The sequence below is a fragment of the Apis laboriosa genome, unplaced genomic scaffold (genome assembly GCF_014066325.1).
Source record: "Apis laboriosa isolate Shangri-la unplaced genomic scaffold, ASM1406632v1 scaffold5_cov152, whole genome shotgun sequence".
NCBI lineage: Eukaryota > Metazoa > Arthropoda > Insecta > Hymenoptera > Apidae > Apis > Apis laboriosa.
In genome coordinates, this window is record NW_025223857.1 from 3758881 (window position 1) to 3776251 (window position 17371).

A 17371-nucleotide genomic window follows, 5' to 3' on the forward strand; every position below is an offset into this window, starting at 1 on the left:
AACGAACGTACATCCCTATCTGGATGCGCGATTACTTTCGCAGAGAGAGAGAGAGAGAGAGAGAGAGAGAGAGAGACGAAAAACGGAAATGACGACAGTTCGTACAAAGTAGGTGTCTCTCTATCGACGAAAGCCAATCCTTGGTTAAACGAGGAGAAGCTTTGCGCGTCGTGCGAGTATCGAGGGGTTGGTTACGGAGGAAAAGAGAAAAAAAAAAAAAAAAAAAAAAAAAGGAAAAAAAAGACGCGGCGAGCTTTCGTCATCGAAGCGTGAATCGTTTCCCTTCTCCGCAAAGCCGAACTGTCGAATGGGTCGAATGAGCTTCTAGCGTGAACGAGATCCTCCTAGATGGACGATGGTTAATTGCATCGTGAGCCGATGCTCTAAGTCTCGTGGGGCCGTTGTTCTTCTCGTTTCCTCCTCGATGATTCTCTCTCTCTCTTTCTCGAGGGTCGTTTCAGACGGCCAAGTTTTCGACTTGTAAACGATAAGTAAGCCGAGGGAACAGTTCTTGTGCATATTGATTGTATTTTAAAAAGGAACGTTTCATTTCTTTCTAACAAAAGTTGGTATTTGTGTTGTTTCAGATCTAACCTCTCTCTCATTGCACGATGAAGATGCGAATACAAGGTTCGAAAGCCAAAACTACTCTCGAAAGTTTCTTTCTTTTTCTTTTTTTTTTTTTTTTTTTTTTTTAAAGTTGGTTGAAATTGAAGGTGAAAGTTATTCTGAGAAACTAGTCGCTCGCGAAAAAATACTTTCGAGAGTTTTATCGAGTCGAGCGTTTATTACGTTCCAAGACTTTGCTTCTTTCGCCATTTCGTAATTCTCAAACGAACGTGAACAGAAGTTAACGCGATATTCACAGCGTGAACGATCTCTTGGCTGCGATTTACCGTATCTCGAAATTCTTTTTAGAGGCAAATTCGTTACTGGGGATTAACGGGCGAACAATCGATTCGCAACAAGTGTTTACAACGATCGGCTCATTTGTCGGCTCTAAAACGTTACACGTTTCACGAGATAGAGCCTCGCCTCCACCTCCATCCAAATACTATTACAAAATTCCTTCCCTTCGATCGAATATAGAACCATTCCCTCGCGCATACTCGCCGCACATTCCCGTATACAGAGAATAATCCCATATATTTTCCTCCTCCGATCGTTCTCGACATTCTACGAACGTTTCGACTTCCCTGAAGAAGAAGGAGGAGGGGAGGAGAGATGTTGATGTCGCCACGAGGAGTCGAAATCGCGATCTCGATTTATCGACGGGGCGTGGAAGGTTGAGGAACTCTATTAGCGAGAGCAACGAGGATTGATAGCTCGAGCGATTCCCTTTCTTCCTTCCTTCCTTCCTTCCTTCCTCCCTTCCTTCCTCTCCGCACGAGGAAAAGATCGCCTCGACCAACAACCGACCACTGCCCACTCGACCGTAATACCAACACACGCACGCACGCACGCACGCACGTACGTACACGCGAACGACTGCGGTGCGCGGCAGCATTGGTATTTATAAATAAATGCGTCGGCCACGTGCCACGAGAGAAATGGAATGGCGTTTGGAGAGTGCCTTAACTCGACCAAGAAGCTTAAAACGGTCAGCCGTGGAGGAAGGAGGAGGAGGGGGAGGGGGAAGGAGGAGAGAGGCGATCGAGGTGGAAGGAATACGGCAAACGCGCCACTCCGTCCGTTTGTTGTTCAATTTCCCTTTGAAACGATGGTTGGAATTTCGATGGATCTTCCCGGAGGACGACGCGGCATTCAAACTTCGTCAAAGTTTCTTCTCGAGGCGTATCTCCAGGTATAAAAGGATATAAAAGAGGCGAACGGATTCGAATTCTTCGTTCTGGCAAACGATTCTTCAAACGAGCTCTTCTCTCTCTCTCTTTCTTTCTCTCTCTCTTTCTCTCTCTCTCTTTCTTAGTATTATTGCCTCGAACGGAGAGATGATCGTTATTTCGAGCTCGTCCACTTTGGTTGAAATAGGGAATTTTGGTAACGAGAGGTTGCCTCGACTCGCTGCCAGACGCGCGAGAGAGAGAGAGAGAGAGAAACAAACGTTATATGTATATACGCGTTTACAACGTATAAACGTTCAACGGTTAATATCTATCGGTCGGTATATACGGTATATACACGCGTGGAGAGAGCGGTATAAAAGGAGGGACACGTGTACGACCGTGCCTTCTGTCACTTCTTCGTTCGAACGTTCGATAAACGATGGAGCAACGAAAATATCTTTTCGTTGGCCGCGATATTTTGGCCTCGAACCTCTCTTTTCTTTTTTCTTTTTTTTTTTTTTTTTNTTTTTTTTTTTTCTTTTCTTTTGCAGAGGAACGATAAGACGACTCGAGAGAGAGAGAGAGAGATTTCGCACGTTTGATCGACGAAGGAGGATTGCATCGCCTCTGATAATAATAATAATAATAATAGATTTCATTGACGAAATGAAAATAAAAAGACGAAGCCAAGATGGCCGTTCCTAGATTCGATCCGTGTCTCCTTTTTTTAACGAAGGGATGGTGAAACGGGAGGGTGAAAAACCGTCATTAAAACGTGTCGATATTATTATTAGACCATTATGCACGTTCCGTTAATCTAAAGAACGCGAATATTTATGTAACGGGCTGACGCAGATTTATAACATTGTTGTAGGAGCGCCGGTATCACCGGTGTTGCCAAATGACGCGCGTATGATCAGAATAACGTGGCCCGTAACTAACCGTGGAGAAAAGAAGGGAGAGGAAACGGGAGATATTTCGTTTAGGAAAAACGGTTAAACGGTTTCGGTTAATGGAATTCGTTGTTTTACGTTTCATTCGGATGAAAAATAAATTTCCGGTTATTAATTTTCCGACTCGTTGTTTTGACTTTTCCACCGATCTATCTTGCCTCGCCTTAATCGTTGCGCCAACTTGCGAATTATTGCGAACGCAACGTATAAATATTGCCGCGGCTTCGTTAATGAATCTCGTAACGGTTGCTATCCACGAGTTGAAATGTTGCAACGAAAATTGCAACACGTATAATACTCGATAATACTTTGTACTCTGATAGAGATTTCGATATACCATCTCTCGTAATTTCCAAAAATATTTTTCTCCATTCTTCAGAAGAAAGAGAGAGATAAAGAGAGAGAGATCTAATTTATCAAACGGAGATTTTTTACTTAAAAAATTGTTAGCATCTGACGCTTAATAACCGAACCACTCGAACAAAATGCGTGAAGATGAGAAATAAATGGAAGAATCGGTTTGAAAATCAGGAAAAATGGGGGATAAATTAGTAGTCCAGGCGGTGGCGTTCCATCTTCCGCGAATTCCTCGCGTCGACTTTTAATTAAGGGCGATAATTAAGCACCGAGAAGCAAGCAGATTTATTTTCTAACGGCGATAAATCTTCGCCACGCGTTTCCTCCTCGTAACGTTTCGAGTCCACCGCGGTGGTCCCGCATTTTTTTAACACCGAGAGCCTTCGAGATCCGACCAATTGACACGGGTATGTTAACTCGACCGAATACGACGAAGAGGAGAAAGAGGAGGTCATTCCCGAGGGAAACCATTTTTCTCGAATAAAGAATATTTTACGCTTGGTCCAAAAAGTAGCGGCCGCGTTCTTCAACAACAAATCTTTTAAAAAAGAATCATGGCAATATGAAAATATGAGATTTGCCCTCTGAACAACCCTCGATTCGTGAAAAAAGAAATATTTTCAAGTGGACGACGAACACTTTTGGAACCAATTGTACGTAGCTTGATATTCGACAATGAAAATAGAAAGCACTCGAATAAATATCCTTCAGCCAGGCCGTGTTGCGAGTCTAGACTTGTATCGCATCGAATAAATTGCGCTCGAAAGATTATCTTCGCCGCTCGTTACCGATTGTTCCTCTCCGTTTTCGTCGAACGGAATTCGTGAAATCCCATCGAAATCCTCGTCGATCCTTCGTTTCTTCGTGTTTCGAGATTCTTTCTTTCCAGCGCGAGCGGAATAAGACGACGATCAGACGCGTTTTTCGTTCGAGGGGACATCGATCTCTTTACTTTTCATTTCACAGATCGAAGAAAAAAGAAGAGACGTGAGACAATAATTTCTCGATAGAGGGATCGATCTGGAGCAGCCGCTTTAATTCGTAACACGCGCAGGAATTCGCATTCATCACGCGGGACACCTTGGAAATTCTCTTCTCGCAGGAGAGAGAGAGAGAGGCTCGTTTCTTCGATTTTCGCCTGCTCTCGAGAGGACATCCATTATTTAAACGAACATTCTTGTTCGAGGGTGGTGTGCAGCGGCGCTCGTTCAATATTTATGAAGCACGAGGTACGCTTACGAAATATTCGGCCGCACTGTTATCCCCTGATATACTCGCGTAATGAATCGTGACCCCGAATTAACAGCTTTAATTAATCTTTTCCTTTTTTCTTTTTTTCCTCTTCCGTTTAATAATAAGTAACTCTTCGAGAATACAGTTTCTCGAAAGAATAACTTAACCCTCTTCTTCTTCTTCTTCTTCCTCTTCTTATTTCAATGGAATAAGCTAATAATTCTCACGCTAGATAAATTTCTAAGAATAAATTCTTAGGTTTATTTTACTTGTCCCGTCTCGAATATTATTTATATGATCAAAAAGAAGAAAGTTTTTAAGCTCTCGTCTCACAGATAAAGATATTTTATTAACAGACTGTTAAACTAAAGATTATATCGCGTGGCTCGGGGATAAAAACACGGATGTCGAAAATTTTTAATTCGTTCAATTCCTTCGTTCCTCCTCCATTGTATAAACATTTCCAAGAATCTTTTCTCTTCGAATTCGTCGAGGACGAAAACGTTCGATCTTCGATCCGAAAATCAATACGAAATTTCGAATTTTCTTTGGAAAATAGGATCGTTTTCCTCCTAAGTTCGCTTCGATTGCGGGATAATCTTTGCTGGAGGGCTCTCACGGGATAAGAATCTTATAGCAGGAAAAAGGGAAGATCGTCTCCTCTCTCTCTCTCTTTCTCCTTCTTTTAATTATTATTACTTTTTTCACTTTTACGTATTTTCTCTTTTACATCTGTTAAATGATTGTCACACCATTTCATGGATCTCGACGCGCCGTTATCTCGAGACGTAAGAGAAAGAGATTAAAACGAATTACTCTTGTTTTATCTCGACGACGAGTAATCACGTTAACGCGGGCCAAGCTCCTTCTTCCGCATTTGCGCGTTGCTTTCCATCGTTAAATGTAAGGAGATGGTCTCTCGAATTAATTCCACGTGCAAACGCCTTTCCATCCAAACGAAAATTATTCGTTCATCCTCTTTTCGTTACGTAAAAAATATGACGATATTCGAACTTCTCTTCCTCATTTTCTTCTCTCCTTCGTTCTCTCGTTCCTTCTTTTTTCTTCCGCCAATCCGTGTAATAATTTTATTCGAGGCTCGAGAGAGAGAGAGAGAGGTAAGCACCGATAGCCTTGACCAACAATCAAAGGGTTCAAACTTTGGAGGGTCAACGAAGTGGATCGCTTTAAAGGTGGAGTTCTCCACCCAGTGGAAGCCACGAACTATAACCACGATATTTGCAAGGTATCTTCCCTTCCCCATCCGCGGTTTTACACACACGTGCGCCACTTTTCACACTCGATACACACTCGCGCGGTTGTCCAAGCAGCTGCACCCCGAATTATTCTCTTCTGCTCACCTCCCTTCTCTCCCCTACGCAAGGGTTTTGCAATCGACGACCTTCGACCCATCGAAATCCAAGGAATTGTTTCATTCTCCTCTGAGACGATCCATTCTCCTCGAATGGAATATGTATATTTTTTGTTATATTTCAATGTAAAAAGGGGGAGGGAGAATAATTATTCCTTGCAACGAGAAAAATTCAGAATTTTGATTTGAAGATTTATCACGATAAAATTCGTTTCAGCAACATTTAACCTTAAAGTTTTTCACGATATATTAACAGTCGTTATCGAGAATTTGCTTAAATTTGCTTGGGAAAAAGAAGAAGATAATAAAGCAAGGGGTTAAATTATAAAAATTTTTCGCACCAGCTTCATCCTTAGATGCTTTAGGCGATTAAGTTTTTAATTCGATTTTCAGAAGAAGAACGTGGCTCCCTCTACAATCACAATACAACTCGAACAATTTTCTTCCGAGGGAAGAAAATTCTCCAAGTTGCCGATACTCTTCGTTCACCGCGCAGTTAAAATTCTCTCTCTCTCTCTCTCTCTCTCTCTCTCTCCCGATTTGCTGTTCGAAGAAAGAGGAGGCAATAATAGAAACAATCCTCTCCATTGTTCCTGGTCGCCTATCAGAAACCTCTCCTCTGGCCGAGGCCAAACTTGGCCGGGCTCTTACGCGTGCACGTGTATCTCTCGAATCACCGTGACGCGTATTCTCGCGAAACACGCAGCTCGCGCACAGCTGCGTCGCAGATTTGCATCGATCCTTGGTCCAGTTATCGATCATTGGAGCGGGCGGCACTGCTAAAGTCGAAACCGAGAAGAGTTACTCCACCACCGTTAATTTCGTTACAAACGGAAGCGCGGGAAAAATGGCGACCCCCTAAGCATCGTAATCGGTCCGCCGGGTTAAATAAAAATTTCACCAGATTCCTAACTTTTATTTTCTCTTCCTTTTCCTCGATTAGAATCGATTAGAGAGTACAGTGTTTTTAGTATAATAGGCTTCTTTGGAACTTTTAAATAAATAAAAAAAAAAAAAAAAGAAAAATTTCGCGTCTTAATAAATAAACGATGGATTTCTCGTTTTATCGAGATATATCTTTGGTTAATTGTCAAGATCTACACTTCACTTTAGATGGATTAAGTAGATACTTAAATAGATGTTACGGGATTAGCGACACTTTTCATATATATATATCTTAATCTTAATCACCCTTTCCCATATATCATTATCTATCCCAAAAATACTTCGAGTATCGACTCGATACTTGGTTTCTTATAAGGAACGATGCGAAGATCGAAATTGATTCGAGGCTGCACGGGCCTGAATCGAGACAAATCGTTCGCTTAGCGCCGATCTCGTTTCGTTTACGATTCCGCCTCGCTACTCGTGAAAAAAAAAAAAAGAGATGAAGCTAAACTGTTGGAGCGTCGCGTGGAATACGAAGCGGATTCTTTTAAATTCCGCCGGGTCCCGGTTTAATTAGCACGTGCACGAAGGTCTCGTGACGGGTCGCGGATCGGGAGAGAAGGATCGCGCGACCGATTCCGCCCGAGTGATGGTGCTATTTTCGCGTGTGCGGCGCGCACACGAACACGTCGAGACGATGACGTGACCGTGCCAGCTTCTCCCTATTCCGTCGCGATCGCTCGTTGTAGGAGTGGAGATTCTCGAAATTGGCGCTTTTCGGCCATTTTTCAAACCATCGAGCTTCAATTTTCTCATTTCACGAAATTCGAAATTTTCGCTACCTGTCGAAGAAATTCCTCGTGTATATAATCCCGCGAGGAGATCTCGAATTTGAACTCGAAGGATTTTTTCCAAAATTTTCAAATTCACCTAATCGTTTTTCAAAAAAGTAACTGAAAGATCAAAATCAAGAAATGGCGATTTTTCACGAATCATCGCCTTTAATCCCTTCACTCGTTCGAAACGCATCTCGAAAATAAGCGAAGAAAAATAGCGAGAGAGAGAGAGAGAGAAAGGAATGGGAAAAATTGAAAGAGAGAGAGAGAGAGAGAGAAAAGCGTCCCTCGTTTGACGTGGCCAGAAAAAGAGGATCGCAGAAGCGTTTCTAGGTCAGCCGGCTTGCGTAATATAATTTTCGTATAACGTGTCACCCTTTTGCACGCCTCCTGCGTCACGAGGCGGGGAGGGGGGCCGGCGACACGAAGAAGAGAACCGAGGGATCGGCGGTGGTTCCCTCGTCGCGTGATTCCCTCCTCGAGAGTTACGAGACGAGTTACTCGGCCATTCCTCGAGTAACGATTTAACAGGGCCGGGGCATACATCATCGTCCCGCGTTTCTTCCTTGACACGGGGCGCCGTGAAAGAGAGAGAGAGAGAGAGAGAGAGAGAGAGATCAGAAAACGAGCGAGCAGCTGGCTCGTTCGGCTCTAAATAAAGCGCTCAAGTGCAGCGGGCGAAATGAAACGCAATAAAACTTATCTGCACCCGCCTCTACTTTCTCCTCCTCCCCTCCCTCCTTCCCCATCCTTTGTCTCCCCACCTCCTTATATTTTATCCTCGTCTTCCCTTTCCTCTCTCCTCGCATTTTCAACACTTCGCTGCGAACGCTGTTACTTTTTTTTTTCTCCTTTACTTTTCGTTCCTTCGAGTCTATTTCGCTTCTCTCTCTCTCTCTCTCTCTTCCTCCTCCCTTCCCTCCAACAAAGTTCTGAGCTTCTCCTCTCATTTCTCGGTACTCCTCTGTTCCATAATTTTTTGCTTTTCTTTCCAAAGTACCTTCCTTCCTCGTTCTTCCTCCCGATTAGGATAAAAGTTGAAATTAATAATGGAGAGCGGAGCTTGGACTGTTTTCTTAACTTAATTCTTTCCTCGTTGCAGAGAAATCGAAATTGTAAAATTTTATTCGCGCGCGAATCGATTCTTTTTTCCCTTAAAAATTGTGCGCGAGAAAAATTGTGCAGACATTTTTTTCGTTCTCGCAGGAGGGGAGAAGGGGAACCCGCGAAATTGAGATTGATAATGTATTAAAAAAAGATTGGAGGCAAGGTCGATCGCGATCACGTAATCTCCTCGCTTAATTTCGTAATTCACGTAATCATCACGTTATATTTTTCAGGAAATATAATCCCTGGTGGGGTGGCTCGATAGCCGCGGCTAATATCGATCGATCACGAAACCATCGGGCGAGCAACAATGTGATGGCGATGGTAAGTAGGGCAACAATTTCCTTTCCCAACATTATCCGCTTTGGCAACGAACCATTACAACGAGATTATCTCTTATTCCCGAAAACGAACGAGAATTTATATATATATATTTCACGCCTTTTTCCCACGAAATTTTCACTTTCCACGTTATCGATTATCGTACGGATTTGGTCCGAGGAATGGAAAAGAGAAAACACGCGGATCTATCGAGACGAAAAATTCGATCGATCGAACAATTTATTGGCGATCCTCCTCTTCTCGAAGGCAAAGTGGAGCAGGAGGAACGAGATTAGGTTGTGCAGGGGAAAGAGAAGAAACTTTTGTTTTCGAAGATTCATCCTTGGGGATTTTCGAACATGGCAGAAAGAGAGAGAGAGAGATATAAAAAATTTTATCGAAAATTGGATCATTTTTTTTTTTTTTTTTTTTTTCATTGGTCGAATATCTGCGTAGGAAGGAAGAGTTTTCGTTTCGAAAAGAGAAATCTCTGTTCGTTCCCTTTCCAGGGATTATTTCGAAGGTGCGGTCGATCGGATATCGATTTCGTCTCAGTCATCTAAAATTATACTTAACATGGTTCTATTTCGAATGACACCAGTAGCAGTACGTCGTTTCCGCGGATAATTCGGTTATTTTCGGAGAAGCTTAGAGTGGCGTTAAATCGTATCCACGTTGGATTCGGCTATTTTTTTCAGAGATAAATTTGTATCGCGGTTGGATGGATGTGACTCATCGTCGTGATTTATCCTTGTCATCGATAGACCCGCTTTTTAATCCCATGCCCCGATTCCACGTCTCGAGAAAAATAGATTTCTTTTTTTTTATAGAAATCATAGAATACATAGAAATAAACATTTTCCAAACAGATCGTCATTGGGGGGGGAGGGGATCTCTCTAATCTTTTCATCTGATGCACGAAATCGACGACACCTTTCTTTTTCTTTTCTTCTTATCTTCTTATGGGACAACGACGACTCTCGACCCACAGATATACGCAGATGTACGTATTTCTTTTTTTCGAGAGTCGCGCGTTGATGTTTTCGATCGGCGCGCGAATCGGGGTCGCCCGTGGATACTCGAAAACGGCGGGGGAAATAGTTGGAATGTGAGTCACACGTGGTTTTATCGCGGCCGATCTAAAAGTTGTTTTAAAAATGAATATTAAATAAATCGAAAATGAATATTAAATAAATCGCCGGAAACGCGAAACACGGATTTATTTATTTCCGCTCCAGAGATTCTGACCAATATTCGTCGAAGGATTAAAAAGTAAGGAACAGAATTAAAAAAAATTTCGTTTGAGATGTCGTTGAAAAGGATATCGTATTTTACAGTTCAGAGATGAAAATTAAGTAAAATTAATTTTGGCTTCGATGTTTCGCTTTTTGATAAGGATTCTCGTCTCTGAGAATCATCGAATCATTTTTTTTCTTTTGAGAAAAATGTCAAGGTTTTTGTAAGGAAAATAGAATTGATCGAATATCAGGGTTTCTAATGATTTATATCGGGAAAAAAATTCTTTGGGAAGAAATAAAATTAGTTAGAAGAGTGAGAAAAATAGAATTTAAATAGAAATTCTTTGGTAAAGAAACAAATAAGAATTTTGATGTTATTCAGGTAAATATTGCTAATCCTCTAAATGAAATTTCGCAATTCTATAAATTTGGAAATTGACGAGTTCAAGCGAGTTAAAAAATTTCGTTTGAGATGTCGTCGAGAAGGATATCGTATTTCTGAGAGAGAGTTATGACGGAGGTCAGAGACGAGAATTAAGCGTGAAATTAATTTCGATGCTCGAGAATCATCGAGCAAATTTCGACCGATCGATATCGAAGATTAATTTTGTTTACTTGACTTGGATTAATCGATGAGAAGAACTAACTCGTAAATTAAACTTTCTATCCTTCTCGAGTCGCTTGCGTCTCAACCTAACCTAACCTAACCCAACCCGACCGTAATTCCTTCGCGTAAAAAAACCTTAGGTTAAATCTCACTTGTCAAAATTTTAATTGCGCCGGCGTTTACGGCGTTTACGGCAAATCTGTTTGTACAATCGAGAGTTTATGTAAGATTTGCTCGGCACCTAACCTTAAAACGTCCACGTCCCGCCACCACGTGACGTTTACGAAGGGGGATATCTTCAAAGAAACATGCAAAACACGCAACGACTCGCTTGGCCACGCGACGTTAATCAACGGGAGCGTGAAATTATCGTGAAAATCTCTAAGAAGTTCATTAGACGCTGCTCGATATCACGATTGATGGCAACTTATTTACCTCCAATCTCTTCCATATTTCTTCGAAATTTATATTTCTGCGAAATATAAATCTGGACATTGAAAATTGTGAGATCTGAGAATCGAACGAGAAGAACACGGACGAAGAAAAAGGACGAAGGATATCGTCGTTCGTAGATCGAAATGATGGAGCAGCGCGACGGCGGGGCTGCTTTTGTTTATTTAATTATTAAACCGACGAAGAAGATGACGGCGAAGGTGCGATAGCCGGTTGCGTTGGCCGTGCGGCCAAACTGGCGTGTTGCCCGATTTCGTGCGAAAAAGGAACCGTGTCTCTTGCAGACAGATTAGTAATTAAAACGCTTATTAATAACCCACGCAAGAGATTGAACGCAAAAATTACGTACGCGGACAATAAAGATCGGGCGTAAGGAAAGAAAAAATCGGATCGATTATTAATCTTTCCGCTTCCGCGGAAAGAGTGGCGCGTCCGGGACACGTGTCCTGTCACTTGGAATTGACACAGATTCCAACAAATCGTGCCTCACAACAGGACACGCCTTCGTGTCCTTTGATCTGCCTCTGACAGCTTTATTTCGTTCCAATTTCTCGCGTCGATTTTTTCCTCCGACCAAACCCCTTTCCTCTATATTATCACTCGAATTTTTCTCGGCAATTATATTCTAACGAATCGTAAAAATCTTTGAAGAATCCGTTTTTTTTTTTTTCCCCCCAATTAATATACACTCGATATTGTATTTGATCGAAATAATCCGATTTTTTTATTTTCTCTGTTCAATCAACCTCCATCGCACCAAAATTCGTTAGTTTTAACGTTTTGAAGAAGAATATTATTTTAATACATTCTTCGATACTTTAATATTCGTCCATCCCCAACGAACCCTTTAAAATCAAAATCGTGGAAAGATAAAAATAGAGAGCGACCCATTCACGAGTTTTAATATATATATATATATATATCACAGGAATATATCCCCTATATCCCCGCCCACGCACGCCAAAAGATCCAAAAAAATTTCCATCGTTCTTCATTGAACGCGTATGAAATATATATACACGTATAGGATTAAAGCGGAACTCACCACTGTCGGCGTAGGTCTCTGAACCGTATCCATCCTGAAGACCGCTCGACCACGTTCCCTCGTACCTCGCCGTGGACGTGGTCGATTGCCTGACGCCGTATCGACCCTTGAATCCTTGCGACCACTCGCCCCTGTATATCCATCGTCCACGGGTCTCCATGCCCAGTCCGTGCCGCTTTCCATTCTGCCACTGGCCTTCGTAAACCGATCCGCTGAAATTCGATATCGTTTAACGGGATTCGAAAGGGAAAATCACTCCACGGTTGATTAATAATGGGGGGTTCTCGAGGGATACTTGTCGCTTTCTTACCTTCCTTACCGATTTTTGCGTTCGATTCGTCTTGCATGTTTTCTCAGGTTAGGTTAGGTTAGGTTTGAGAAAAATGCCAGTATTCGTTAAAAATATTGGTCGAATAATCGATTTCTAACGATTTGTATCCTTTCGAAAGAAATGGAATAGAGGAGTGAGATTTTATAGAATAGAGACTCCATAGAATTATGGAAATTATATCGAAATGATAATGATTGGAAGAATTTAAATAGAGATACTTTGAAAGAGTGTGAATAAATTGGAGCGAATGATTTCCAATAGTTTTTCTTCCTTTTTGAATGACGTTCACGTTCAGGTTTTAAAATCGTTAATTTCACGTAACAGGAAGATTGTTAAGCGTTGAATCTGGGCAGAGAAGAAGAGGGAATCAAGTTTTGCCGGGGTGGTTCTCGAGGAGAACCTCGTTATGTTCTTTCGTCTTTTCACCACGGTTCTCTTTTCCACGCATCCAGCGAATCCTCGTCGACTTTCGTCGAGGAGGGAAAAGAAACGGATCCTTCGATTTCCGAAGGAGCAATCTTCCTTTTCAAAGTATCTTTCTTTCCCTCGATATTGCGATATACGGGGAGGAAAGAGAGCAAATTCTTTGCTGCCACTTTTCTCTCTCTCTCTCTCTCTCTCTCTCACGGAAGGCAACGTGAAATCGTCTCTCTCCTTTTCGCGAGAAGAGAAAAAAAATAACACGAGCTTTAATATAACATTCGTGAAAAATAAGTATTCTTACATATTTTTATCAAAAAAAAATATATATATGTATCGTATAAGTGAACGATTCACGTTCCATTTAATCGCCAATGTGTCATTGTTAACGTGACCGTGCAACAATTAGAATATTTATCGAGGCGTATACGTAAAACTGTCGACCATCTCGATGGCGCAAGGTATTCTTTCCTTTCTTTCCTCTTGAATTCATTCTTGGAAGGGAATTACGGTTTAATAATCGCGACGATATCCACGCGCCGATGCCGCTTGTAAACAACAACGGTGGAGCCCGTTTTAATTAAGAAGATTGACGATGATTGAGAATTGCGTCGAGGGGAATTTTCTCTCCTCGGGAAATGCGTAAGAAATTGGTCGAATGGGTATCTCGTGTGGATGGAAGAATAAATACGCGCAAAGTTTCAAGAAGTATAAATAAATAAATCTGACAAGAGATTAATCGTGAATATTGGTTAATCGAATTTGTCCACCGATATTTGTTTAATTTGTACGATGCAATTCGAGAGAATTGCGTTACGTCACTATATATATATATATATATATAAGGTGAGAAATTTTGTGAAATTTTTAAATTTAACCAGCGATTCGACGATATGATTCGAGTAATTTAATGTATCGCGTGCCACCGTTTTCGTCAAAAATACCTGTATCCTTTGATGTCGCATTTCGCGGCTACTATTTAAATTGTTGCATAAAAAGAAATCTCACGTCGAATCTATATGAATATTTTATTATTTTGAAATTACACATCGCGTGCGTATCCCGTTTTTTAATATACATATACACACTAAAAATCACGTACTCTTCGATCTTCATACGTAATCCATCTTCTAATCGAAAGATATTATCATCATCGCGCCAAAGCAGTTCGCCTTTCTCATCTCCAGAAAAAAATATTCTAAATCTATCTCTGTTAAACAACCCTCCCTTCCTCCTCCAAAAAAAAGCAAAAAGATCCAAATTTCCAAATTTCGAAGCGACGAACGAAAAGGCGAAAATTAAACAAATTTACGGAAATGTTTACGAGGAAACGCGGTTGGGGATTATTTTACATAGGAGACGATAAAAATAATCGAAACGGATTCCCGTCATCGGCCTGTTATGGGCCAGGTCCCATAATTTATCGGCCATCCCTAGGAAAACGTGACTCGGCGAAGACCTTGCTCCAGTTTAGAAACGAAACGCGGCTGGGATCACTCTCGCCCCAGATACTCGTGGTCGCACGCGAGCTCGCCCCTCCTCCGCCTATTCCCTTTCCCCCATTGTCCACTTTTTTGTCTCCGTTCCCCCCTCCACCGAACACCATCTTCGATCGAAGAAGCAGCAGGCGTTTGCGTTTCCGAGTCGCACGTTGAAAGGAAAGGCGATGAATTGAATTGGCGGCCATAAGATTGGAGTGTAATTAACGATTTCACGGACGAACGAATTAATAACGCGTTCCTTATTATCGAATGATCGAATGAATCGTTCGGTATCGGTTTATTTCGATATCATTTTAATAAGAATCTTGTTTGAAATTATGAGTATGGAGTTTATTATAATTAGAAACGCTTCTTGTTAAATAATCTTTAGGATTAAGTATTTGGTTCGATTTCCAACGGCGAATTCGAAGTGGAGAAAAGGGGGAAGAAGAATAAAATTTAGGTGTGTGAAATTATCAAACTTTGAATATTTGTAATTAAGATGAGTAAGAAGAGTAAGTGAGATCGAGGAATAGAATCGATACGAGTGATCGATGTTCGAGAAGAAGGGAGGATCGAACGTGTTCATTAATAATTTTAGACGAAGATTCTCTCGATATATCGTAAAGAATTAACGCACTAATTCTAAGAATAAACGAAGGGATTAAGACTTGAAAGGTGAAAACGTGGTATTACAATATTCGAACGTGCGTGATCGTGATACGATCGAAGAACGTTTCGAGCAATATTTTTCTGTCATGGAATCCATTTACGTGCTCTCGTAATTGTTACATGGATGATTAATGTTGTTGGCCGATCGATATATTCGATCGTGCAGAAGAAATTTTCCTCGTTTCGATATTTCGCAACAAGGAAGAATTTTAATACAATCGAATTCTAAATCTTAATGTTTCGAAAAAATATTTAAGTGTCTTTTTACATTTTACGTTTAAATTATCCAATTTTTGCCTCTCTTTTCGCACATATATATATATTCAAGATTCAATATTCAAAAAATCGAAGAGAATTCTTGAATATCGATTTTTGATAAATGCAAAAGACAGTTACGAAACGATGAAAAATGCAACGAAATTGGAAATAGTTGTGCATATCGATGGCAGAACAATTGTACCGAGCAATGAAATATATGAAAAGAAAATCGAATATTTTGGAAACGTCGTACCGTACGTAAACTGTCATATTGAATGTATTAACATAAAAGATTTTATTCAATAAAAAATTTGCACGATAAAATAAAATTGCAGAATCTTGGAAAATTTAAAAGGAATGATTTTCAAGTAATTCATCAAAATAGAAAGCTAATAGATAAAGCGAATAGAAAAGGAATAAAGTAAAACGGGATTGACCTAATTCGTCTAAATTTCGAAGGTTAAGCAGAAATGTACATTAGGATCTCTAATATGTATATCAATTGCACACAGATGGACAGGCAGTTGAGTATCTGGATGTTTGGGATAGTTCAGATATCCTAATGATATTCGACACGCAGTGGCAATATTGATATTCTTGGACAATCCAAAGCATCGACATGACCTATTATCCGAATAATCGAATCTTGGTTACCAAAACCTCTCCCTAATTTACGGATTATCTCTGATGATAGATCAGAATTCAATTCGACTTCGAACGTTTCATCTTCAAACGTGCGAATTTTAATAAATATCGTGGCACAGATCGAACCTCGAAAGCTGTAACGGGTTCAGAAATTATTATTATTATTATTATTATTTACGTGAAGAAAGAATTCGCGACTTGTTGTTTCGATTTCATCCTAATCTCGTCGTTCCCATTGACGAAGATGGTGCTAAAAATACATAAAAATGTGGGTCAATTCCCCTATACGTTGAAACGCGCGCGTGTCAGCCGATGTTAATAACACTTATATTTACGAGCTCTCGTTGCACTGGACTATTTAAAGCTGCGCGACAGAATTTCTTCCGGAACGATCGAATCGGATCAAATATAGTTGGCGCTATATCCGGTAGAAAGGAGCTGTCCGATAATTTTTCTTTTTATTTTTTCTCTTCCATTCAGAGAATAATAAGACAGAGAGAGAAAAGAAAATTTTGCGTAATGCAACAAAAATTCATTATCCATAAATAATGACTAACTAATAAAAAATGTTTCGCGCACCATCGATCCCGATCTCACATCCCAAGAAAATATCAATTCGAATTAAATCTCCCACGATATTTAAAAATATTATATTATTCACGTTTAAATACATTTTCGTTCTTACTTTTTCAGAAAACACTATAGAAATATGGGAGAGGGGGAAAACTTTCCTTGGACGAAATCCAATTCCGATTAAAAGGCGCAATCGGAGGGGGGAGATTCAGGAGGAAAATTCGATCGAGGAAAGAGGATTATTATTACCCCCGCCGAGAATTGGAGGGAATCGTCGAAAATCCTGGGAAATTCGGTAGGAATTTCGGTAGGACTCCGCCGCGTCCGTGAACTAGGTCCTAAACGGCTCGGTTCCCAGTGACCCGGACTCGTTGTCCTTGCACTCGGTGGCCCACTTTCAGGATTCCCGCCCTTCCCCAGGTACGTATACCAATACATACGTGTCAAGGTCCCCCGTTCATCTCGAATTGACGCCGTTTCAGAATCGCCCCCTCCCCCATCCGAGAGAACGAGAAACCTCTCCCCGTTTCGATTCATCGTCCACGCGCTCTCGAAGTCGTCCGTGGAGAAGGGAAAAAAGCTCGTTCTATCGTTGAGAGAGAGAGAGAAAGAGAGGATAAGTAGCGGAGAAGAAAAATGTTTTAATGTTTCTCGCAAATCGAACGATTTAGGAGATATTTCAGAAAAAAGGGATTGCAGGGGTCGAGCGAGAACTGACGAGCTGCATTTACGTTATCAGTTTCCAGTTTTCTCTCAGTATTAAGTGTAAAAGGAAATGAAAAGAACTATAGGAAGCA

At 40.9% G+C, this 17371-nt stretch overlaps 1 protein-coding gene and 1 long non-coding RNA gene across 8 annotated transcripts in view; one reads left to right on the top strand and one right to left on the bottom strand.

The window, feature by feature from the left end:
- The window catches only part of LOC122717986, a 62033-nt gene that overhangs the window by 36445 nt on the left and 8217 nt on the right, over positions 1 to 17371 (top strand). Inside the window, exons 1-3 of one of the 4 annotated variants that reach the window (XR_006347287.1) lie at positions 588 to 630; positions 8764 to 8854; positions 16695 to 16994. This is a non-coding gene — a long non-coding RNA (uncharacterized LOC122717986). Of the gene's footprint in view, positions 1 to 587; positions 631 to 5455; positions 5574 to 8763; positions 8855 to 16694; positions 16995 to 17371 lie in introns of those variants that run through there. The other 3 variants (XR_006347288.1, XR_006347285.1, XR_006347290.1) reach the window with 3 other exon arrangements.
- Positions 1 to 17371, bottom strand: part of LOC122717985 (junctophilin-1) — a 45790-nt gene that overhangs the window by 27855 nt on the left and 564 nt on the right. For all 4 annotated transcript variants that reach the window (XM_043942592.1, XM_043942591.1, XM_043942593.1 and 1 more), the window contains exon 2: positions 12195 to 12406. In XM_043942592.1, coding sequence (XP_043798527.1) covers positions 12195 to 12406 — 212 coding nt within the window. The remainder of the gene's footprint in view (positions 1 to 12194; positions 12407 to 17371) is intronic.